Source organism: Macaca nemestrina, chromosome 20 (assembly GCF_043159975.1).
Source record: "Macaca nemestrina isolate mMacNem1 chromosome 20, mMacNem.hap1, whole genome shotgun sequence".
NCBI lineage: Eukaryota > Metazoa > Chordata > Mammalia > Primates > Cercopithecidae > Macaca > Macaca nemestrina.
The window spans coordinates 56,017,660-56,040,031 of NC_092144.1; the positions used below are offsets into that span (position 1 = coordinate 56,017,660).

A 22,372-nucleotide genomic window follows, 5' to 3' on the forward strand; every position below is an offset into this window, starting at 1 on the left:
CCCGGCTAGTTTTTTTTGTATTTTTTAGTAGAGACGGGGTTTCACCGTGTTAGCCAGGATGGTCTCGATCTCCTGACCTCGTGATTCGCCCATCTCGGCCTCCCAAAGTGCTGGGATTACAGGCTTGAGCCACCGCGCCCGGCCGACTGTCTGTGTTTTATACAACAGCTTCACATGAGTCCCTTCATCAGACCATGTTTTCTGATTTGGAGTTGGGAAGATGATTGCTGTTGTGTTATTTTTCTAGGGTTCCAGTTTGATTCGAAAAGTACTTCCTGGTGTTCTTCCCTCACCATTTCCCCAGAATAACTCCTTCTACTCTTCAGATCTCAGTTTATTTATTTATTTGAGACAGACTCTCTCTGTCACCCAGGCTGGAGTGAAGTGGCATGATCTCGGCTCACTGCAACCTCCACCGCCTGGGTTCAGGTGATTCTCCTGCCTCCACCTCCCACGTAGCTGAGACTACAGGCGTGCACCACTACACCTGGCTAATTTTTGTATTTTTAGTAGAGACTGGGTTTCGCCATCTTGGCCAGGATGGTCTTGAACTCCTGACCTCAAGTGATCCGCCCGCCTCGGCCTCCCAAAGTGCTGGGATTACAGGCATGAGCCACCACGCCCGGCCTGGGTCTCAGTTTAAGTGCTAGTTCTTCAGAGAGGCCTTTTCAGACACCCTAATTTTGGAACCCCTTGTTATACTCTTTTATTTATAATGCTTATCACACAGTCGATCATTTTCGATAATTGGTGAGTTTATTAAGATGTGTTGCTCTCACTAGATTGTAAGCTCCATGAAGTCGAAAAAAAGCATGTCCAGTTTACCCTGACACACCTGGCCCCTAGTCAGTCATAGTCTCTTTTAGCTTTGTGACTCCAGTACCAACTCAGGAGGTATTTGGTGGCTGCATGGATGATGCCTGTGGGGCAGGAGACATCCTTCATGGTGCTTTGGGGAGACTCATTCCTTCGACAATGCCTGGTTTAGTGACCTCTCAATTCTGTGTGCTTGGGATGAGAAACCAATTTGCTAGTCTCACCCTTCACTAGTTCATGGTCAGTGGCAGAGAATGATGGATGATTATAAAACAGTATGGCAAGTGCCTTCATGGAGGTAGGCCCAGGGTGTCACAAGAGTGCAGGAGGGGGTCAGGTGAGGTGGCTCAAGCTTGATCCCAGCATTTTGGGAGGCTGAGGCGGGCAGATCATCTGAGGTCAAGAGTTCAAGACCAGCCTGACCAACATGGTGAAATCCCATCTCTACTAAAAATACAAAATTACTCAGGCGTGGTAGTGCATGCCTATAATACTAGCATCTTGGGAGGCTAAGGCAGGAGAATCGAATCGCTTGAACCCGGGAAGTGGAGGTTGCAGTGAGCTGAGATCGCGCATTGCACTCTAACCTGGGTGACAAGGGCAAACCTCTGTCTCCAAAAAACAAAAAAAGCGCAGGAGGGAACAGCTGACCCAGCCTGGGTGAGGGGGCAGAGAGGTGGCACTTCTGGAAGAGGAGACCACTGTGCAGAGGCTCAGAGGGGGAGAAGCTGGTGAGGGAGTTCATGGGGAGAAGACGAGGGCTTTGCAGATAGAGAATAATACAGCATGAGCGAGGAGCCAGGCGAGACGCCAGGGAGTGTGTGCCAAAAACTGCACCAGGAGATTCTCACTCTGCTGCTCCATCTCTGCAGCCTTTTCTTGAGACAGTCTTGCTCTGTTGCCCAGGCTGGAGTGCCATGGCAAGATCTCAGCTCACTACAACCTCCACCTCTCAGGTTCAAGCGATTATCCTGCTTCAGCCTCCTGAGTAGCTGGGACTACCAGCATGCACCACCATGCCTGGCTTATTTTTGTATTTTTAGTAGAAATGGGGTTTCTCCACGTTGGTCCGGCTGGTCACAAACTCCCAACCTCAGTTGATCTGCCCTCCTCGGCCTCCCAGAATGCTGAGATTACAGGCGTGAGCCCGGCCAACCGTGTCTTTCTTTTGAGGCAGAAGGAGATTCTGGTGCATGTCCTGCAGTACATTCAGTACCTCCAGAGAAACATCGATGCCGCCAAGGCCTTGTTCAAATGCCACACCACCACTGGGGAAGGTGGACTTGCGGGTAAGTAGTTCAGCCAGTGTTTCTTGGTGCCTGCGATGTGCCAAGTGTTGTTCCAGCCATCAGGGATACTGAGTGACCCTTGTATCAAGGCCTGGTATAGGAAACAAAGTCAGAAAGATATGCAAGATGCCATGGGAACTCAGAGAAGAGGGGCCTTGGAGCTGGGCCTTCAGGACAGTAGGAGATTCAGGGAAGCCCAGCCAGGCAGAAGAAACAGGACAGGCACAGTGGCTCACGCCTGTAATCCCAGCACTTTGGGAGGCCAAGGCAGGCGGATCGCTTAAGGTCAAGAGTTCGAGGCCAACCTGGCCAACATGGCGAAACCCTGTGTCTACTAAAAATATAAAAATTAGTGGGGCGTGGTGGCGGGCACCTGTAATCCCAGCTACTCCGGAGGTTAAGGCAGGAGAATCACTTGAACCTGGGAGGCGGAGGTTGCTGTGAGCTGAGATCACACCACTGCACCCTAGCCTGGGCGACACAGCAAGACTCTGTCTCAAAATAATAATAATAATAATACATAAATAAAATAAACAAATCTGATCATGACCTTCCCCTGGCATAAATCCCTCAGTAATTTTCATCTTCTTCACTTCCCTCCATAGCCTGATGCTGGAAGCCCTTTGGGATCTCATCCCTGCCTTCCTAGTCCCTGCCAAACCTCCCCAGCCTCATCTTCTAGCATTCTGCCAGCATATTTTATTTATTTATTTGTGGGTTTTTTTGTTTTTTTGTTGTTTCATTTGTGTGTGTATGTGTGTGTGTGTGTGTGTTTTTTTTGGTTTTTTTTTTTTTTTTTTTTTTTTTTTGAGATGGAATATCATTCTGTTACCTAGGCTGGAGTACAATGGCGCAATATCGGCTCACTGCCTCCTGGGTTCAAGCGATTCTCTTGACTCGGCCTTCCAAGTAGCTGGGACCACAGGCATGCGTCACCACACCCGGCTAATTTTTGTATTTTTAGTAGAGATGGGGTTTCGCCATGTTGGCCAGGCTTATTTATTCATTTTTATTTATTTATTTTTTTGAGACGAAGTCTCGCTCTGTCGCCCAGGCTGGAGTGCAGTGGCACAATCTCGGCTCACTGCAACCTCTGCCTCCCAGGCCTCTACAAGTATATTTTACACTACAGTAACAGTGACAGCACCCAGCACATCTAGCCTTAGGGGACTGGTGTATTCCTGGTGCTGTGGTATGTTTTTTTCATTTTTTTGAGGCGGAGTTTAACTCTTGTTGCCCAGGCTGGAGTGCAGTGGCACGATCTCGGCTCAGCGCAACCTCTGTCTCCCTGATTCAAGCGATTCTCCTGCTTCAGCCTCCCAAGTAGCTGGGATTACAGGCACCCACCACCATGTCCGGCTAATTTTTTTGTATTTTTAGTAGAGACGGTGTTTTGCCATACTGGCCAGGCTGGTCTCGAACTGCTGACCTCTGGTGATCCACCCACCTCGGCCTCTCAAAGTGCTTGGATTACAGCCGTGAGCCACCGCTCCTGGCCTCTTTTTTTTTTTTTTTTGAGACAGGGTCTCACTCTGTCACCTAGGCTAGAATGCAGTGGCATGATCATGGCTCACTGTAACCTCAAACTCCCAGGACTCAAACTCCAGGGGTCAAGCAATCTTCCTGCCTCAGACTTCTAAGTAGGTTGTACTTATAGGCACGTGCCACCAACATCCAGATAATTTTTTTTTTTTTTTTGAGATGGAGTCTCTCTCTAGCTGTAACTGGGACTAGAGGCGCATGCCATCATACCCAGCTAATTTTTATATTTTTAGTAGAGACGGGAGTTTGCCGTGGTTGCCAGGCTGGTCTCACCTTAAGTGATCTACCCATCTCAGCCTCCTAAAGTGCTGAGATGACAGATGTGAGCCATCATGCCTGTCTCTGGCTAATATTTTTGTTTGTTTTTTTTTGTAGAGACAGAGTCTCACTATGTTGTCCAAGCTGGTCTTAAACTCCTGGGTTCAAGCGATCCTCCCGCCTTGGCCTCCCAAAGTGCTGGGATTATAGGAGTGGGTCACCAAGTCTGACTTATTTCTATGTATTAACTCACATTTAATCCGCAGGACAAATACAGAAGGGAGAAGCTAGTGTGGCCCCGTTTTGCAGGTGATGAAACTGAAGCACAGAGAGGTTAAGGTCACAGAGATGAACCTGAGTCAGGACCTGGCTCAGAGCCCACACACATCATCTCCATGCCATGCAGACCTCTAATCACACCCAGTGACTTGCCATCCGCAGACACCCCGCATGTGTCTTCTCATGCCTGCAAACTCTTACTCAGATAGTTTCTTTTTATTCTTTTTTTTTTTAGGCGGAGTCTCGCTCTTTTGCCCAGGCTGAAGTGAAGTGGCGTAATTTCGGCTCACTGCAAGCTCCACCGCCTGGGTTCAAGCGATTCTCCTGCCTCGGCCTCCCGAGTAACTGGGATTACAGGCACCCGCCACCACACCCAGCTAATTTTTGTCCCTAACACGTAGTGTAGAGGACTGGTCATGAAGTGAGAGACTGGAGTCAGGGAGATGAGGAAAGACACTGTTCGGAGTGATCTAGACAGGGGACAATTAGGCCCAAGCGAGCTCTGTAGCTGAGAATGTGGATAGAAGTGAGTAAACCTAGGAGATGTTAACGAGGAAGAATCAAGAGGCCAGAGGGAAAGGCCCCAGTGGGGGAGTTGGGTAGGGACCCTCACTGTGTTGAGGAAGGCTGGAGGAGAAGCTGGTGTGGGCGGGGAGAGGGTGAAGCGAAGCATCTTCAAGGTGCCCAGTCTGGGGAAGTGTTGATTCCGTTCTCCCCCTGGGCCAAGGCCCAAAACAGCCCTGAAGAAACCTGAGTTCTCACCCTCTACTTTCACAGTCCTGACTGAGCGGCCTTGGATAAGCCCTCAGTTTTCACACTGTAATGTCAGCCTGGGGTCCCACCCTGACCCGGGACTGAGGAGCATTGTCTAGAAGACAGGAACTGCCGGCTGGGTGCAGATAGAGTGCGGGATCTGACCTGTTTCCCTCTCCATCCCTGCAGGGCTGAGTCAGAATCCAGCCTGGGGCCCAGCTAGGCGGAGGAGACACTCTACCCCCTCCAGCTCCCCAAGCTCTCAGAAGTCCCGTCTCCAGGGGGCGTGCCAGAGGCCTCGGAAGAAGAAGCTGACCCAGGCATCAGGTACAAGCTGTCACTGGAGGCGGAACCAGAAGCCCAGGTCATCCAGGAGCAGGGCTCCTTCTCCAGGGATGTCCTTACTCTGGGGGCCTTCTCAGCACCCTATGCCTGGGTTCAACTCCCAACTCCTCCTTGTATTAACACTGAGGCTTCACACCCAGAAATTTGGGGTTCACTGGTCTATGGCAGAACCTGGGAATCAGTATTTTTTTCTTTTTTTTTTTTGAGACAGAATCTCGCTCTGTCCACCAGGCCGGAGTGCAGTGGCGCATCTCGGCTCACTGCCCCCTCTGCCTCCCAAGTTGAAGCTATTCTCCTGCCTCAGCCTCCCAAGTAGCTGGGATTACAGGCACCTGCTGCCATGCTCAGCTAATTTTTGTATTTTTAGTAGAGACAGGGTTTCAACATGTTGGCCAGGCTGGTCCTGAGCTCCTGACCTCAAGTAATCTGCCTGCCTTGGCCTCCCAAAGCGCTGGGATTACAGGCGTGAGCTACTGCTCCTGGTCAGTGTTTTTTTTTTTTTTTTTTTTTGAGACAGAGTCTCGCTCTGTCGCCCAGGCTGGAGTGCAGTGGCGCGATCTCGGCTCACTGCAAGCTCTGCCTCCCGGGTTCACACCATTCTCCTGCCTCAACCTCCCCAGTAGCTGGGACTACAGGTGCCCACTACCACACCCAGCTAATTTTTTCTGTTTTAGTAGAGGCGGGGTTTCACCACGTTAGCCAGGATGGTATCAATCTCCTGACCTTGTGATTTGCCTGTCTCGGCCTCCCAAAGTGCTGGGATTACAGGCGTGAGCCACCGCACCCACCCTGCCTGGTGTTTTTTAAAGATCACAAGATGATTCTCACACGTGGACAGGGGTTGAACAAAGGGGCCTGTGATTGAGGATCTGGGCATACCCATACCGGGCCAGGCATAGCTTTGACACAGACACGGACATTTCCCACCTGAACCCTATTCTGGTGACAGGCAGGTGACCTCCAGGCCCCTCTAACACCTGAACCTCTGCTCCCCCAGAAAGCCAGACTCGGACTCCGAAGCCTCGCCGCTCCCTGGCCCTGAGCAAGCCTGAGAAGCTGGTGACCCCATCCCCAGACCAGAAAGGAAGCAGCACAGTGGGGACCACCACCCCTCCAAGGTGCCCCGACTCCTGTGGTCACCCGAGGCCTGCATCATCCTCGCCTCCAGCTGATAGAAAAGGAGGACAGTCCCAACTGACGCTGCTGGATCTGGCCGAGGACACCATCCACTGTGGCATCTCGAGTGGGTCTCTTTCCTCACTCTGAACTTACTCTTTCATTGAGATGCCACTTTGGGGGCACCTGCTGTGTACCAGACACAGTACCGGTAGTGAGGGCTGCAGCAGTGAATAGGAAACACCGCGTCTCACTTCTCAAGCTTGTGGCCTTGCTCTGGTGGTCTTCATCGCAGGCTGTGTCGTGGCTGTAAGGGTGGGACGAGATCAGCATCGTCTTGTGTGGGTTTCCCATCACAGAACCAGGGAGGAGGGCAGGGCCTCCACCTCAGGCCTCACTGGGCTCTCCTGTACCCCAGTCACTGCACTGGTTTGGAAAAGGTGTGGTGATGTGTTCAAGCAGAGAGCTAGGCGAGAGGGAGGGAGTTCAGAGCTCGAGGCTTTGAGGCTTCAAGTCCTCTCGTTCCTCTATTTGTTCATTCAGCCTTTTCTTTTTTCTTTTTTTTTTTTTTTTTTGAGATGGAATCTTGCTCTGTCGCCCAGGCTGGAGTGCAGTGGCATGATCTTGGCTCACTGCAACCTCTGCCTCCTGGATTCAAGCGATTCTTCTGCCTCAGTCTCATGAGTAGCTGGGACAGGTGCCTGCCCCCATGCCTGGCTAATTTCTGTTTTTTGTTTGTTTGTTTGTTTTTTGGTTTTTTTTGAGACGGAGTCTCACTCTGTCGCCGAGGCTGGAGTACAGTGACACAATCTCAGCTCACTGCAACCTCCTTATCCTGGGTTCAAGTGATTCTCCTGCCTTAGACTCTTGAGTAGCTGGGACTGCAGGCGCATGCCACCATGGCCAGCTAATTTTTTTTTTTGTTTTTGTTTTTTTTTTTTTTTTGAGACGGAGTCTCGCTATGTCGCCCAGGGTGGAGTGCAGTGGCTGGATCTCAGCTCACTGCAAGCTCCGCCTCCCGGGTTTTTACGCCATTCTCCTGCCTCAGCCTCCCGAGTAGCCGGGACTACAGGCGCCCACCACCTCGCCCGGCTAGTTTTTTGTATTTTTTTTAGTAGAGACGGGGTTTCACCGTGTTAGCCAGGATGGTCTCGAACTCCTGACCTCGTGATCCGCCCGTCTCGGCCTCCCAAAGTGCTGGGATTACAGGCTTGAGCCACCGCGCCCGGCCAATTTTTTTTTTGTTTTTTTTAGTACAGATGGGGTTTCACCGTGTTAGCCAGGATGGTCTTGAACTCCTGACTTCGTGATCTGCCCGCCTTGGCCTCCCAAAGTGCTGGGATTACAGGCGTGAGCCACTGCACCCAGCCTTAATTTTTGTATTTTTAGTACAGACGGGGTTTCACCATCTTGGCCAGGCTGGTCTTGAACGCCTGACTTTGTGGTCCACCCGCCTCGGCCTCCCAAAGTGCAGGGGTTACAGGCGTGAGCCACTGTGCCCGGCCCCCATTACAGCTTCTGATAGGGATGTGGGATTCAAAAAACCCAGGGGTGATTTGGGGCACCCCTCAGCCTCACACCGATGCGATACCCTGCATCCTGAGGTTTGGACTAGGATTGGGGAGTGAGAGGGTGTGTGGCAGAAGCTGGCACCCCTTTGTCCCCTGCGTCTGGGCTTCCTGGAATTTGGCTTAGTCCCCAGGCATGCTCACCCTGATCTGCCCCTTAGGCTGCTGGTGCCAGGGCAGTGTCCAGGATGACATGCCTTTCCCTGCGCTCCTGGCCCAGGAAGATGTGGCGAGGATCCATTTTCTCAACAAGACCCAGCCCTATCCCAGGTAAGAGAGTCCCCAGGGCACTGACTGCGGCGCTGAGGCGTTTGGTCTGGCGTGGGTGACAGGTAGTGGGAAGAGAGGCCAAGGTGTGTCCTCTGCGGGTGCCCCTTGAGCACCAGTGGGGGCCCAGCTTTGTGCCTGCCACTGTGAGCTCACAGGAAAGCCTGACTTCCCATTTCCTGGACATGGTCACAGCTTCCTCACCAGTCTCTCTGCCTCCTCTGTCTCCCCTCCATCTCATCCTCATGGACCACATGGCTTTTCCAACACAGAGACCTTGACCATGGAGGTTGAGGCTTAAAGCCTTTCCTCAGTGCCTGCAGCATAGAGTCCAGTATCTTTTTTTTTTTTTTTAAAGACAGGGTCTCACTCTGTCGCTCAGGCTGGAGACCAGTAGCGCAATCATAGGTCACTGCAGCCTCAACCTTCAGGGCTCAAGACATCCTCCTGCCTCAGCTTCCTGAGTAGCTGGGACCACAGGCACACACCACCACACCCAGCTAATTTTTTTTATGTTTATTTTTTGTAGAAATAAGGTCCCCTTATGTTGCCTAGGCTGGTCTTGAACTCCTGGGCTCAAGCAATCCTCCCACCTCAGCCTCCCAAAGTGCTGGGATTACAGGTATGGGCCACTGCGCCCAGCCCCGATATTTTACCTGGCCTGTGAGACTTTTAGTGGCCCCCAACTCACCTCGTCAGCCCTCTCTCCTGCCCTTCACCCATGACTCACACTTCACACCGCCACACATTCACCATTCCCCAGGAGCCCTGCGCCAGCCCCTCTGAGCTTCTCACATTCCAGTACTTCTTCCTGGATAGCCTGCTTCCCTGTGCCCCTGGAAAACCACCCATCCCTCAGGCTGAGCCCACTGCCCTCCACTGGCTCATCCTCCAATGCCCTCGGTCACAGCACTGCCCTGTCGTCTGCAGCGCCTGCTTACGGTCTGGGCTCTCCTCATGAGACTGTAAGCTCTCTGAGGATGGGAGTCTCAACTGACTGAGCTTTATGCCCCCAGCACTCCCCCATGGCCAGTGCAGAGCGCCAAAGGGCCCTATAGCAGTTTCCAGCCCGGGGCCTGTGTGTCTGACTCTGAAACTCCATCTCTTGCAGGCAGAAGCTGGTGTTCTATGATTCCAGCGAGGATGTGGACAAAGGGTCCCTAGATGCTGACCCTTGGCTTCCTGCCTGGACCCCAGAGAACAGCCCCCAAGGTGACTGCAACTCTGTCTTTCCTCCTTGTAGGCTGGTGTGGGCCTTCCCATACTTCCAGTCTGAGGATTTCTATGGAAGAGGGTAGGCAGGAAAGGGAATAGAGATCCCCTAAGCACAGGGAAGGCAAACATGCAGTGTACCTGCCATCTGTCCACCACCGCTGCCATGGCAGACATTGCTAATCAATCACCACTCTTTCCTTGAGCCCAGACACTGCCTCAGAATCGTTCTGGTTCTTTTTGGTTTGTTTGTTTTATTTTTTGAGATAGGGTTTCACTCTGTCATCCAGGCTGGAGTGCAGTGGCGCAATCTCAGCTCACTTCAACCTCTGTCTCCTGCCTCAGCCTCCCAAGTAGCAGGGATTACAGGTGCCCACCACCATGCCTGGCTAATTTCTGTATTTTTAGTAGAGATGGGGTTTCACCATGTTGGCCAGGCTGGTCTCATACTCCTGACCCAAGGTGATCCACCCGCCTCAGCCTCCCAAAGTGCTGGGATTACAGGTGTGAGCCACCCCTCCGACCTCTTTTTGTGTTTTTGTTTTGTTTTTTCTTTTGAGACAAGTTCTCACCCTGAGGCTGGAGTGCAGTGGCACAATCACAGCTCACTGAGGCCTCCAGTTCCTGGACTCGAGGGATTGTCCTGCCTCAGCTTCTCAGAGAGCTGGGATTACAGCCACATGCCACTGCTCTCGACCTCAGAATCCATTTTTTTTTTTTTTTTTTTTTTTTGAGACAGAGTTTTGCTCTTGTCACCCAGGCTGGAATGCAATGGCGTTATCTCAGCTCACCGCAACCTCTACCTCCCAGGTTCAAGTGATTCTGTGTCAGCCTTTGAGTAGCTGGCATTACAGGTGTGCACCACCACACCCAGCAAATTTTTATATTTTTAGTAGAGATAGGATTTCACTATGTTGTCCAGGCTGATCTTGAACTCCTGACCTCAAGTGATCCACGTGCCTCAGCCTCCCAAAGCGCTGGGATTACAGGCATGAGCCACCACACCTGACCTCAGAATCTTTCTTATTGTAGAGCTGCAGGTAGTTATAATCAGCCTATGGGATTTTGTACATTATGATATTGATTTTTCTTTTTTTTTGGCCATCCCTGACATAATGCCAAACGTCACTTCGCTTCATTTCTTCTTCTTCTTTTTTTTTAATGTTGAGAAAGGGTCTCACTCTGTCACCCAGGCTGGAGTGCAGTGGCACGATCTCGGCTCACTGCAACCTCTGCTCCCAGGTTAAGGCAATTCTCCCGCCTCAGCCTCCTGAGTAACTGGGACTACAGGCACATGCCACTACCCCCAGCTAAGTTTTGTATTTTTTAGTAGAGACAGGGTTTCACCATGTTAGCCAGGCTGGTCTTCGATTTCTGACCTCAAGTGATCCACCTGCCTTGGCCTCCCAAAGTGCTGGGATTACAGGCGTGAGCCATCGTGCCCAGCTGCCTCTTCATTTCTCCAATCAAGAATTCAAAATGGGCCGGGCGCGGTGGCTCAAGCTTGTAATCCCAGCACTTTGGGAGGCCGAGACGGGCGGATCACGAGGTCAGGAGATCGAGACCATCCTGACCACGGTGAAACCCCGTCTCTACTAAAAAATACAAAAAACTAGCTGGGTGTAGGTGGCGGGCGCCTGTGGTCCCAGCTACTCGGGAGGCTGAGGCAGGAGAATGGCGTAAACCCGGGAGGTGGAGCTTGCAGTGAGCTGAGATCCGGCCACTGCACTCCAGCCTGGGTGACAGAGCAAGACTCCGTCTCAAAAAAAAAAAAAAAAAAAAGAATTCAAAATGAGAAACTGAGATTCGCTTTCCGAAGCATCAGGCACTATCTCCTCAACGCCAGCTGCTGTGCTAGGGGAGAGGGTGATCTCTGGCCACACCCCTGAGTCTGCTGTTTCCTTTCCAGGGAGCCCACTGTCCCTGGGGCCTCCCCAGATTGATGTCTGGAGTGGAACAGGCCACCCAAGTGAGATCCTCGGGCTCAGCCCTAGCCTTTTCAGCTCCCCAGGGAAACTGCTGCCAGACGAGATCTTGGAGGATGGCACAGAGTACCTGACCCAAGGTGAGGCCCGGGCCTGGCCCTGATGCTTAGTTCATTCGGGAAACATACGGCGGCCAGGCCTGCATGGGGCCGTCCTGGGTGCCCAGGGTAAATCCTGCCCTGGCCCTGCCTCAAGGAGCCCACAGCCTAGTGGGGGAGCAGCCACAGGCTGGTGTGGTGCGTGTGTGGCTTTAGAAGCCCATAGCAGGACTTGGGCTCACTTTGTGTGTTGGAAGTGACCCAGGGGAGTGGGCTGTGAGTGGGATTTGGAAACAGGGTGGGAGATCCTGAAGGAAAACGCCAGAGACGGGGACTCCAGCTAGCAGGGACAGCGTGGCCGAAGCTTGGCGGTGTGGGAGAAGCATTTCTGCTCTGGCAGCCCCTCTGGTCTCCCTCCCTGGCAGCTTTCTTTGAAGAAGTGTGCTTAGATCTGGAGTCTTCACCTTCAGCCTACACGCAGGAGGCCCCACTGGAGAAGGTAGACATCCTCCGCCCCTCTGTCTACAGATACATCCATCCGTCTTTCCACACACGTCACTCACGGCTTCATTCACTCATCCGCTCCCTCACCCTTTTTTCAGCCGCCATCTACCCATCTCTCCTTCCACTCACGCTTCTCCTCATCCTTAAAAACCCTCCACCCTTTGTGCACCTGCCAGTGGCCACCAGATGCTGGCTCTGTGCTGGGCACGTGGAATGAATTGGATAAAAAGGATAAAAGCTGCCAGGTGCGCATAGAAAAAAAAAAACAACTATTTAATTTTACTTATTTATTTATTTATTTTTTTTGAGACTGAGATTCCCTGTTGTTGCCCAGGCTGGGGTGCAGTGGCGTGATCTCGGCTCCCTGCAACCTCCACTTCCCGGGTTCAAACGGTTCTGCCTCAGCTTCCTGAGTAGCTGGGATTACAGGCGCTTGCCACCACACCCAGCTAATTTTTGTATTTTTAGTAGAGACGGGGTTTCACCATGTTGGCCAGGCTGGTCTCCAACTCCTGACTTCAAGTGATCTGCCCACCTCGGCCTCCCAGAGTGCTGGGATTACAGGTGTGAGCCACCGCACCCAGCTTCCCACATCATTTTACAACTACTATACAAAGCAGGGTCTCCTGTGGCCCCATTTTACAGATGAGGAAACTGAAATCAAAAGACTAGGCTGGGCATAGTGGCTCACACCTGTAATCCCAGCACTTTGAGAGGCTGAGGCGGGTGGATCACCTGAGGTCAGGAGTTCGAGACCAGCCTGGTCAACATGGGGAAACCCCATCTCTACTAAAAATACAAAACTTGGCCAGGCGCGGTGGCTCAAGCCTGTAATCCCAGCACTTTGGGAGGCCAAGATGGGCAGATCACGAGGTCAGGAGATCGAGACCATAACACGGGGAAACCCCGTCTGTACTAAAAAAATACAAAAAACTAGCCGGGTGAGGCAGCGGGCACCTGTAGTCCCAGCTACTCGGGAGGCTGAGGCAGGAGAATGGCATGAACCCAGGAGGCGGAGCTTGCAGTGAGCCGAGATCCAGCCACTGCACTCCAGCCTGGGCGACAGAGTGAGACTCAGTCTCCAAAAAAAAAAAAAACAAAAACAAAAATTGTCCGGGTACGGTGGCTCACGCCTATAATCCCAGCATTTTGGGAGGCCGAGGAGGGCATATCACCTGAGGTCAGGAGTTGGAGACAAGTCTGGCCATCATGGTGAAATACCATCTCTACTAAAAATACAAAATTAGCCGGGTGTGGTGGTACATGCCTGTAATCCCAGCTACTCAGGAGGCTGAGGCAGGGGAATCGCTTGAACCTGGGAGGTGGAGGTTGCAGTGAGCCGAGATGGCACCATTGCACTGCAGCCTGGGTAACAAGAGCGAAACCTAGTCTAAAAAAAAAAGAAAAAAAAAAAAAAAATAGCAGGGCGTGGCTGGGCGTGGTGGCTCATGCCTGTAATTCCAGCACTTTGGGAGGCTGAGGTGGGCAGATCACCTGAGGTCAGGAGTTTGAGACTAGCCTGACCAATATGATGAAACCCTATCTCTACTAAAAATACAAAAATTAGCTGGGCATGGTGGCATGCACTTGGAACCCCAGCCACACAGGAGGCCAAGACAGGAGAATTGCTTGAACGTGGGAGGCAGAGGTTGCAGTGAACTGAGATCACACCATTGCACTCCAGCCTGAGGGACAAGAGCAAGACTCCATCTCAAAAAAAAAAAAAAAAGAAAGAGAGAGAGAAAAAGAAAGAGAGAGAGAAAGACAGGGTCTTGCTTTGTTGCCCAGGCTGGCTGGAGTGCAGTGTCACCATCATAGATCAGTGCCTTGAACTCCTGGGCTCAAATGACCCTCCCGCCGCAGGTTCCCAGGTAGCTGCGAATACAGGCATGCACCACCATGCCCAGCTGTTTTTTTTTTTTTTTTTTTTTAACTTATTTTAAAATTTAACTTAATTTAATTTCTTTTTTTTTTTTTTTTTGAGACGGAGTCTTGCTCTGCCGCCCAGGCTGGAGTGCAGTGGCCGGATCTCAGCTCACTGCAAGCTCCGCCTCCCGGGTTCACGCCATTCTCCTGCCTCAGCCTCCCGAGTAGCTGGGACTACAGGCGCCCGCCGCCTCGCCCGGCTAGTTTTTTTTTTGTATATTTTAGTAGAGACGGGGTTTCACCATGTTAGCCAGGATGGTCTCGATCTCCTGACCTCGTGATCCGCCCGTCTCGGCCTCCCAAAGTGCTGGGATTACAGGCTTGAGCCACCGCGCCTGGCCTTCTTTTTTTTTTTTTTGAGACAGAGTCTCACTCTGTTGCCCAGGCTGGAGGGCAGTAGTGCGATCTCAGCTCACGGCAGCCTCCGCCTCCTGGATTTAAGCGATTCTCGTGCCTCAGCCTCCAGAGTAGCTGGGACTACAGGCGTCCACTACCACACCTGGCGAATTTTTTAGTATTTTTAGTCAGAGTTTCGCCCTGTTAGCCAGGCTGGTTTTGCATTCCTGACCTCAGGTGATTCGCCCGCCTCAGCCTCCGAAAGTGTGGGGATTACAGGCATGAGCCTCTGTGCCTGGCCTTTTTTTTTCTTATTTTTTGTAGAACGAGGTCTTTCTATGTTGCCCAGGCTGGTCTGTAACTCCTGGCCCTGCCGTCCTCCTGCCTCAGCCTCCCAGAGTGTTGGGGTTACAGGCATGAGCCACCACACCCTGCCAATCTGAGCTGCTGCTAATGCTCATGTTACGTCCTAGAAAAGCAGTATTGGGGGGATGAAGGGGCACCACTTGTCTCCCCTCCCATCTTTCTCCCTCGTCATGCCCCAGGACACAGCCTCCAAGGCCCCCAAAGACCCTCCTGAGTCCCACAGCCTGCACCGGTCCTCAGTCTCGCTGGACCACTGCTACCTCTCACTGAGCGGGAACAGCAAGGTGCCATCCAACTCTAGCTCCAGCTCCAGCTCTAGCTCCAGCTCTAGCTCCAGCTCGGAGGACAGCGACTCAGAGCCCCTGTGGAAGCAGCGAGAGGTGAGAGACACGGCCACACGCCAGGGCCAGCTGGGCCTCCTTCCTCTCTCACCACCCTCTCCCTCCCCCAGGATATGCAGGCCAACCCTGCGGGCATGCCGGGCTCCAGCGAAGAGGACGAAGACACCACATGGACCCCCACCCGGCCGACCTCACCCCTGCCAGCAGCTGAGAAAAAGGCCAGGAAGGGCCAAGCAGCCAGAGCCCCCGTGAAGCCCAAGGAGAAGAAGAAAGGCCCCTGCCCACCCCAGATGAAGAAGAAGTGTGTCAATGGCTTCATCATGTTCTGCAGGATGAACCGGAAGCAGTATATCCGGTGGGTAGGGGGTCCGTCTTTGGCCCTGGGGAAGGCCCTGGCTTCGTTCTCTGCCCGTAGCCTGGCCATGCCGCTCCTCACAGCTGTCTGACACTTTCTCCCCATCCCAGACCCCACAAACTCTTCCTGGACCACAGTTCTTCCCCAGAATTGAACCCGGCCCCATTGTATTGGACAGGGTCCATCCATTGTCAGCGCTGAAATCCAATTCAGACTTTAGCCTTCAGAAAAAAGGACTTTTTTGGGGGGTGGGGAGGGGATGGAATCTCACTCTGTCGCCCAGGCTGTAGTGCAGTGGCACAATCACGGCTCACTGCAATGTCTGCCTCCCGGGCTCAAATCACTGCAACCTCTGCCTCCTAGATTCTCCTGCCTCAGCCTCCTGAGTAGCTGGGATTACAGGCGTGCCACCACTCCTGGCTAATGTTTGTATTTTTAGTAGAGACAGGGTTTCACCACGTTGGCCAGGCTGATCTCGAACGCCTCACCTGCGTTCCTGGTAGCGAGACTTTGTTCAAAAAAAATAGGCCAGGCGCAGTGGCTCATGCCTATAATCCCAGCACTCTCGGAGGCTGAGGTGGGCGGATCATCTGAGGCCAGGAGTTCAAAACCTGCAAGTGATCTACCTGCCTTGACCTCTCAAATTGCTGGGATTACACGTGTGAGCCTCAGGCCCAGCAAGAAAAGGAAATGAATTGACTTATATAACCTAGAAAACAAGGGCAGGTATAGATTGCCTTGAGATGTAGTTGGTTTCAGGGCTCACACAGGCTGTCTGGAATCTTTGTCCTTTTCGCTCAGTTCCGCTGTCTTCTGTGCTGGCTTCATTTTCTGGCAGGCGGGATCACCCCAGGAGGCGCAGGCTCGGGTCCCGTCCCCCACCCAAGCGACCCCGGGGGGAGCAGAGGTCTCTGAGGTTTTAAGCAAAGTCCTTGGGACTGACTTTGGTAGATCTCGTGCCAATCCGGAACCAGTCACTGTCAGGCCTGGAGCCAGGGGATGGGGAGGCCCCCCAAGCCACAGAGGAGAAGAGCTCGTTCCTTTACAGGAAGATCCAGATGTGGGGGCCAGGAGCGGTGGCCACAGGTCCCCTGCACGCTCCTGGGATGCCGGATGCCCCCTTGTGAACAGCCACTGAGTCCAGCTCCGTCTGCATCCTCAGCTCCCGAGGGTGGTCTTGGAGGCCTTGTAGACCCACGAGTCTAGGAAGGGTCTGAGTTCTCAGTCAGGGTATCCTGCAGGCCTCTCCTTACCTCCTCCTTCTTCCTGTCCCAGATCCTGTCCTGGAACAGCTTCAACAGCTGCCACCAAGGAGCTGGCCCAGCTGTGGCGGGTGATGACCCAGCAGGAGCGGAGGCCATACTGGTGAGAGGCCCCGGCCCCGAGCTGTGGGTGGGGGCTGGAAGGGCCTCCCTGCCCTGGAACCTGCTCTGTCTCTGGAGCCTTGGGTGTCATGGCATGGGAGACTGGGCCGAGGAATTTGCGTGTTGCCCCTTCTTATGAAACCCTTGGGAGTGACACAGGTGTAGGGGTGCATACCACAATTAAGCTGGGGAACAGCTGAGCCCGGACAAGGACCCCCAGCCTCAATTCCTTTGCGTCTCTGCCACATGAGTTTCTTGGGGTGTGGTCTGATTTTTCTGTCACTTGGCCACCTCAACTCCCCCAAACCCTGTCCCCTCCACTTTCAAGGAGCTGCCACCTGCCCTGGCTCCTGACTTTGAACACAACCCAGAGCCCTTGGCTGAGTCCCATTTTACAGACAAGGACTTGGTGGCCCCAAGGCTCGCCCAGTAGAGGCTAAAACGGTGGCCCAGGCCGCTGTGGGGGCCACAGGATTGGGGGTGGGACAGGGATGCCCGGGAGGCGAGTGAGGAAGCTGGGCCGTCCTGCCGCCGTCTCCCCAGCACCAAGGCTCGCAGGTTCAGCCGCCAGCACAACCGCATCGTGAAGCAGGATGGCTCCAGCAGCGAGGCTGAGGACTGGGAGACGCCCAAGCCCTTCTACCAGCTGCTGGCCGAGAAGGCCTTGCCGCTGCCCCCGCACATCCAGTGAGAAAGGGCGGCCCCTCACCTCGCTCCCCTCACCCCTCATGGCAACCACAGCTCTTGCTGGAAGCCAGGACCCATGAATGAACTTGTCCCTCCTGGGCCTCCAGCCCCTGAGAATGCAGGTACCATGGGACTGCGGAGGGGGGCACTGATTGGCCCCAACTGCTGAGCACGTTTGCCTGGAGCACCAGTTGCCCGCAGCTGCCTCGATTCTCCCCCAGGCTTAGGAAGGAAACCCAAAATGAAATGCGGGGTGTTGGAAGGTGAAGTTTACCCACCCCTCTCCCCTTCCCGTCCCCACCCGAGCCACACAGTTGCAACCCTGTTCATGCTCACCTCACCCTACTCCTCCCTCTCCTGTTCTATTTTTAGACTATTTATTGTTTTAAATAAAATAAAGCAAGTGGAACCTTTGTTACCAGCAAGAGAGACAAGGGCAGGCCCTCCCGCGTCCCCCTGCTGCCCCACTGGGGTGCTCCTTCCACCCTCATCTGGAGGCCTGTGGCTTGCAAGAGGCCTCATTGCCACCCCCTCCCCAGCCACCCCGTGCATCTGAACGCAAACCCCTCTTCCCCCTCGGGAGGCAGCAGTGGGAAGGCCGGGTGTGTTCCGAGCTCCTCTGGACCGCCCCTGGAAGGCACCCCACACCCCTGGTGGTGGTGTAGTCCGGTAATTTTATTTTAATTGAAAATGGAAGCATAACATATCCTAGAAAAATAAAGATTTAGGATACAAAGGAGACACAGTGGCAGGGCTGCCCCCAGGAATGAGGGAATCTTTGGTCTGGGCCGGATATGAGGACAAGGGCTTGAGTCCAGGAGAGCTGGTGGGGGAAGACCCCCGCCTCCCCACAGCTGCCCCCTCCCGCCCCCGGCAGGAAATGCCACACTGGGGAGGGTCTCCAGTCTTGGGGGCACGGGGCTGCCTGTCCTCCACTTTTGGATTCCAGACAGTTGTGACAACACCAGCTATCAGCAGAGCTATTAATAGTGTTTCAGGGAGTGACTGGGAGAGGGCTCTGGGGGCTGGAAGTCCGGCCCTGGGGCAGGGTGTTCCACTCACAGCTAGTACCAAGTGGAGGGGGCAGGGCCCCTGAGTCAGGACCCTGGGTCCCCCATGTATATGGTAGGACACAGCATGGGGAGGGCTGTAACAGAGAAGCTTCCCATCCACAGGGGGAGGGAGACCTGGACAGGAGGCAGCCAGGGACGCGACCCCGAGCACCACCAGGGCTTGGAGAGGCCACCCGGGCAGAAGGATGTGGTGGCTGCGGTCTTCAGCAACCGTGTTTCTGGGGCCCCCTCCTCCCAATCCTGTCCCTGCATCTTCAGCACCATTGTTGGGAAAGGCCACAGGGCCGCACTGGGTCACAGTTCCAAGGGCTCCTCCACAGGCACCGACTGGAGCTGGGTCAGAACCTTGGCCTCAGCCTCTAACCCCTCGTCAACTTCACCCCCTGCAGTGGCCCCCAGGAGCAGCCCCTCGGGGTCGGGGTCCGGCAGCCTCAGCACGGTGTGGGGGGCCTGTGTCCCCAGCCCCTTTTCTGCTTCCAGCAGCCCCTCTGTTCCTGTGCTTAGTTCCAGCCCTGCTGGCCAGACAGGCACAGCTGCGGGTGACAGCATCAGCCCCTCCGGTGGGGGCGCTGGGAAGTTGGGAAGGAGGCCAGGGGAGTCAGGGGAGAAGGGCAGGCTGGTGCCGGAGGTGGTGGCAGCGGCGGGGGGTGGCTGCTGTGCAGAGAGGGTGCCTAGGGCGTGAGCCTCTGGGAGAGCAGGGCTGGGGGCCACCGGGAGGCCTCCCTCGGGCACGGAGATGGCTGTCTCTGGCTTCAGGGGCAGGGCCAGGCCAGGAGCTGGCGGCAGGACCTGGGAGACGAGCATGCTGGTGGGAAAGGTGGCGGTGAGGATGATCTTGCCCTGCTGCACGGCCACACCCGTCACGATGGGGCTGCCAGACACAGGGTTGGCCAGGAGGAAGTTTCCTGTGGGGAGAAAGGGACCGAGCGCAGGTGAGAGCCAGGAGAGCCCGCCAAGCCAAGCAGAGGTAGAGACTGTGCGGCTAGAGGGCGGGCAGAAGGAGCCTTCCAGTGGGCCTTGTCCTCGGGGCACTGAGACTTGCCAGGGATGAGATGCCCCCCAGGAGCCCACTGACAGCTCCTCCCTCTGAGATGACTGCACCCCCTCCCCTGGCTCTCACCCAGGCCTGAGAGAGGGAGATGGGGGTACCTGGGGCAGTGGCCGAAGGCAGCTGCAGGGCAGTCACGCCCACCCCGGAGTTGATGAGGTGCACGTTGGCAGGGCCTGCTGCAGCTGCCACCTTCACAGGGCTGCCTGGCCCGGCTGCCAACAGCTGCAGGGGCCCCACAGCCTGGGGCAGGGTCACCACCTGCGAGGTGGGCACTACCTGGGGTAGGTTCAATAGCGGGGAGGTGGGGCTCAGGCCCGCGGGGTACCCTGGGGGTGGGGAGAGTGGTACCACTTGTGGGGCAGCCACAGCAGGCACTGGCCCGGGGGGAAGAGGAAAGGTGGCAGCCGGCGGGGGGCCAGGTACCACTTGGGCCAGGGGTCCCTGGACCTCCTCTCCAGGGGCTAGTCCTGGAACAGCCACTTGGGCCCCTTTGGTCTCAGGGGCCTCCGGCTGAGCCTCCTCCAGCCGTACCTCCCCTGTCTGAGGGTCCAGGACCAGGGAGGTCTTGGCCTCGCTGGCCCCCTGAGGGCTGGGCTGCGGTGGAGGGGCACCCCCGCCCCCAGTGAGCAGCAGCGGGCCCAGGCTGGAGGCCTCGCCCAGGGCAAGGCCGTTGATGATGACGGGGCCCCCGTTGAGAAGCACTGCTGGGGAGCTGCTAGCCGCCAGGAAGCTCCCCTTCACCAGGATGGAGGAGGAGGCCGGGCACGGCGCCGGCGGGCTGGTCCCTGCCAGGAATATGGAGCCCTGGGCAGCGGCCTCGGCGGACACTGGGGCCACCCCTCTCTCCAGGTTCTCAGGACTTCGGCTGGACTCGTCCTCAGTGGTGGGATTCCCATCAGACTCGCTGGCAGGAGAAATGGCTGTCAGCTGGGGTCCCTTAGCCTGTGGGGCCTCCCACAGAGCCAGCCGGCTGCTCCCCCACCTTTCCCGGCCCTAGTTTCGGTGGGTCATTCCAGGCGTTATGAAGCCTCTCTGAGACCACCCCAAACCCCAGGGCCTTTTGCAAGTCCTGCATGGACACCACTGCAGAGAAGCGCTGGGAAGGGAAGAGGCCCTTGCTCTCCCCCTGCCTCAGCCTCGGGTCCCCAGAGGCTGAGCTCTCAGGTTGCCCTAAAAGTTCCTTGGTTGGGTATAAAGGGCGAGTGCCCTGGAGAGAGGGAGCAGCAGCCGCCAGCACAGTTCCCGGTGCCCTCCCCGCGGGGCGTCAGAGAAGGGAGAGGCCGGCGCTCAGGGTGGGAGGGGAAGGGCTTGGGTTACAGGGAAACCGGAGCTGGGGAAGGTTCACGTTTCACAACAAAGGCAGACGATGGACCACGCCGTCGGGACTCGGAGGGGGTGTGGGGGGGGGGGTGGGTAAGAGTAACGGTCAGCGAAGAAAGGGGGCTGGGAAGCAGGCCCTACGCGGGCTGAGGGTGGCCACAGGCCCCTATCCCCTTTCCGCAGCCCCTCTAGTGGCCCCACAGTGTGGTTCCCCAACACCGATGGGACTGGGGCAGGAGCTCGGAGTGGAGCCGCTGGAAGAGGAGACGCGCGGGGCAGTGATGCCGGGGAGAGGGCCCGGGCGGGTGTCTGTCCCGTCCACGCTTAGTCCCCGCGCCCCGCGGGCGCCCGGGGTTGCGAGCGGGAGGTGTCCAAGGACCTCGGCACGCCGGCCCCAGTAATAGGCACGGGGAAGGAGGGCTGGTGGACGGGATGTCCCCAGGAGAGCGGGACTTGCGCCGCCCGAGGCCCCTCACCTCTTGCAGGGTGCGCCGCCTCCGGCCCCGGTCCGGTCGCGCTGTCGCCGGTTCTTGAACCAGTTGCTGACCTGCGTGAGCGAGAGGCCGGTGAGCGTGGCCAGGCGGCGCTTCTCGTCCGGCGTGGGGTAGCGGTTGCCGCGGTAGCAGGCCTTGAGCGCGGCGCGGGAGCGCTCCTTGAAGCAGTAGACTGTCTCCTCGCCGTCCCAGATGGTCTTGGGCAGCGGGAACTTCTTGCGCAGTCGATACTTGTCCACTGCGCCCAGCGCGCGGCCGCGGGCCCGCTCGGCCTCATGGTAGCGCGCGCGCAGGTAGAGGTCCTGCAGGAAGGCGTGGTGGGCGGCGGGGAAGGGGCGGCTCTCGAGTAGCCGGTAGAGCTCGGCGTACTCGCCCCGCTGGAAGGCCACCAAGGCCCGCGCGCGCAGCACCGGGTCGCTGCCACGTAGGCGCTCGGCCGGGGGCAGTGCGCCCAAGAAGCGGCTCAAGCGGCCGGCGTGGCCCGCCTGGAGCAGCGCCTCGCAGACGCACGCCACCTGCTCGGGCGAGAAGCGGAGGCCCGTGGGCGGTTCGGCAGCGGCCTCGGGGGGCGACCCGGGGACGCCCGGGGATCCCGGGCCCTCCGCTCCCGCAGCCGCTTCGCCCGCCCCGGCCCCGGCCGCCGCCGCCGCCTCACCCTCGGCCGCCTGCAAAGTCTGCAAGAGCTGGCGCGCTTCCTCCTCCTCCTCTTCGGTCGCCGCCGCCGCCACCGCCTCCCCCCCGGCCGCCGGCCCCGCGCTCGGCTCCGCAGGCAAGGTAGCCATGTTTTGCAACTTTGGGAAGTTCCTCCCTCCTTCTCTTCCTCCCTTGGGCTTTCCCCAGCCCCCTCCCCCGCCTGTCCCCCCTTTTCGCCCCCACTCCCCGCTGTTCTCGATCTTCTCCCTGGCCGACTGCGCCCCACGCCGGGAAGGCGAGACCCGGGTCTCTGTCCCCGTGTGTGTGTCCGTTCCCCTCCCGTCTGTCTGTGATTCTCCCTTTGTTTTCCCTCCGCCTCTGGCCGCGCTTTCTGCCTCCCCCCCAGCGTGTGCTTCTGGCTCAGGGCCTCAGTTTCCCCATCGGGACAATGCAG

General features: G+C 56.1%; 2 protein-coding genes across 4 annotated transcripts in view; one reads left to right on the forward strand and one right to left on the reverse strand.

The window, feature by feature from the left end:
- MEIOSIN (meiosis initiator) overlaps nucleotides 1-17,785 on the forward strand; it is a 40,210-nt gene extending 22,425 nt beyond the window's left edge. For 2 of the 3 annotated variants that reach the window (XM_071087169.1, XM_071087168.1), the window contains exons 5-15: nucleotides 1,994-2,105; nucleotides 5,127-5,264; nucleotides 6,280-6,525; nucleotides 8,128-8,236; nucleotides 9,345-9,445; nucleotides 11,355-11,510; nucleotides 11,894-11,967; nucleotides 14,780-14,980; nucleotides 15,052-15,296; nucleotides 16,572-16,661; nucleotides 17,204-17,784. In XM_071087169.1, the coding sequence (XP_070943270.1) occupies nucleotides 1,994-2,105; nucleotides 5,127-5,264; nucleotides 6,280-6,525; nucleotides 8,128-8,236; nucleotides 9,345-9,445; nucleotides 11,355-11,510; nucleotides 11,894-11,967; nucleotides 14,780-14,980; nucleotides 15,052-15,296; nucleotides 16,572-16,661; nucleotides 17,204-17,351 (1,620 nt within the window). In that variant the 3' untranslated portion in view covers nucleotides 17,352-17,784. Of the gene's footprint in view, nucleotides 1-1,993; nucleotides 2,106-5,126; nucleotides 5,265-6,279; nucleotides 6,526-8,127; nucleotides 8,237-9,344; nucleotides 9,446-11,354; nucleotides 11,511-11,893; nucleotides 11,968-14,779; nucleotides 14,981-15,051; nucleotides 15,297-16,571; nucleotides 16,662-17,203 lie in introns of all 3 variants that reach the window. The other variant, XM_071087167.1, reaches the window with a different exon arrangement.
- A 130-nt stretch (nucleotides 17,786-17,915) lies between these two features.
- On the reverse strand, nucleotides 17,916-22,169 carry LOC105478559 (SIX homeobox 5). The gene is made up of 3 exons (XM_011735996.2): nucleotides 21,268-22,169; nucleotides 19,570-20,375; nucleotides 17,916-19,325 (listed from the first exon to the last, which is right to left on the reverse strand). Exons 1-3 carry the CDS (start codon nucleotides 22,065-22,067, stop codon nucleotides 18,715-18,717), a joined length of 2,217 nt encoding a protein of 738 aa, XP_011734298.1. The 5' UTR covers nucleotides 22,068-22,169; the 3' UTR covers nucleotides 17,916-18,714.
- Nucleotides 22,170-22,372: the final 203 nt, after the last annotated feature.

Excerpts from the sequence above, each read along its gene's own strand:
- LOC105478559 (XM_011735996.2), bottom strand. The coding sequence starts at position 22,067 with ATGGCTACCTTGCCTGCGGAGCCGAGCGCGGGGCCGGCGGCCGGGGGG. Across the intron at positions 20,376-21,267 it reads GGCGGCGCACCCTGCAAGAG|CGAGTCTGATGGGAATCCCA; the intron begins GTGAGGGGCCTC and ends TTCTCCTGCCAG. Across the intron at positions 19,326-19,569 it reads GCCTTCGGCCACTGCCCCAG|GAAACTTCCTCCTGGCCAAC; the intron begins GTACCCCCATCT and ends TTCTCCCCACAG.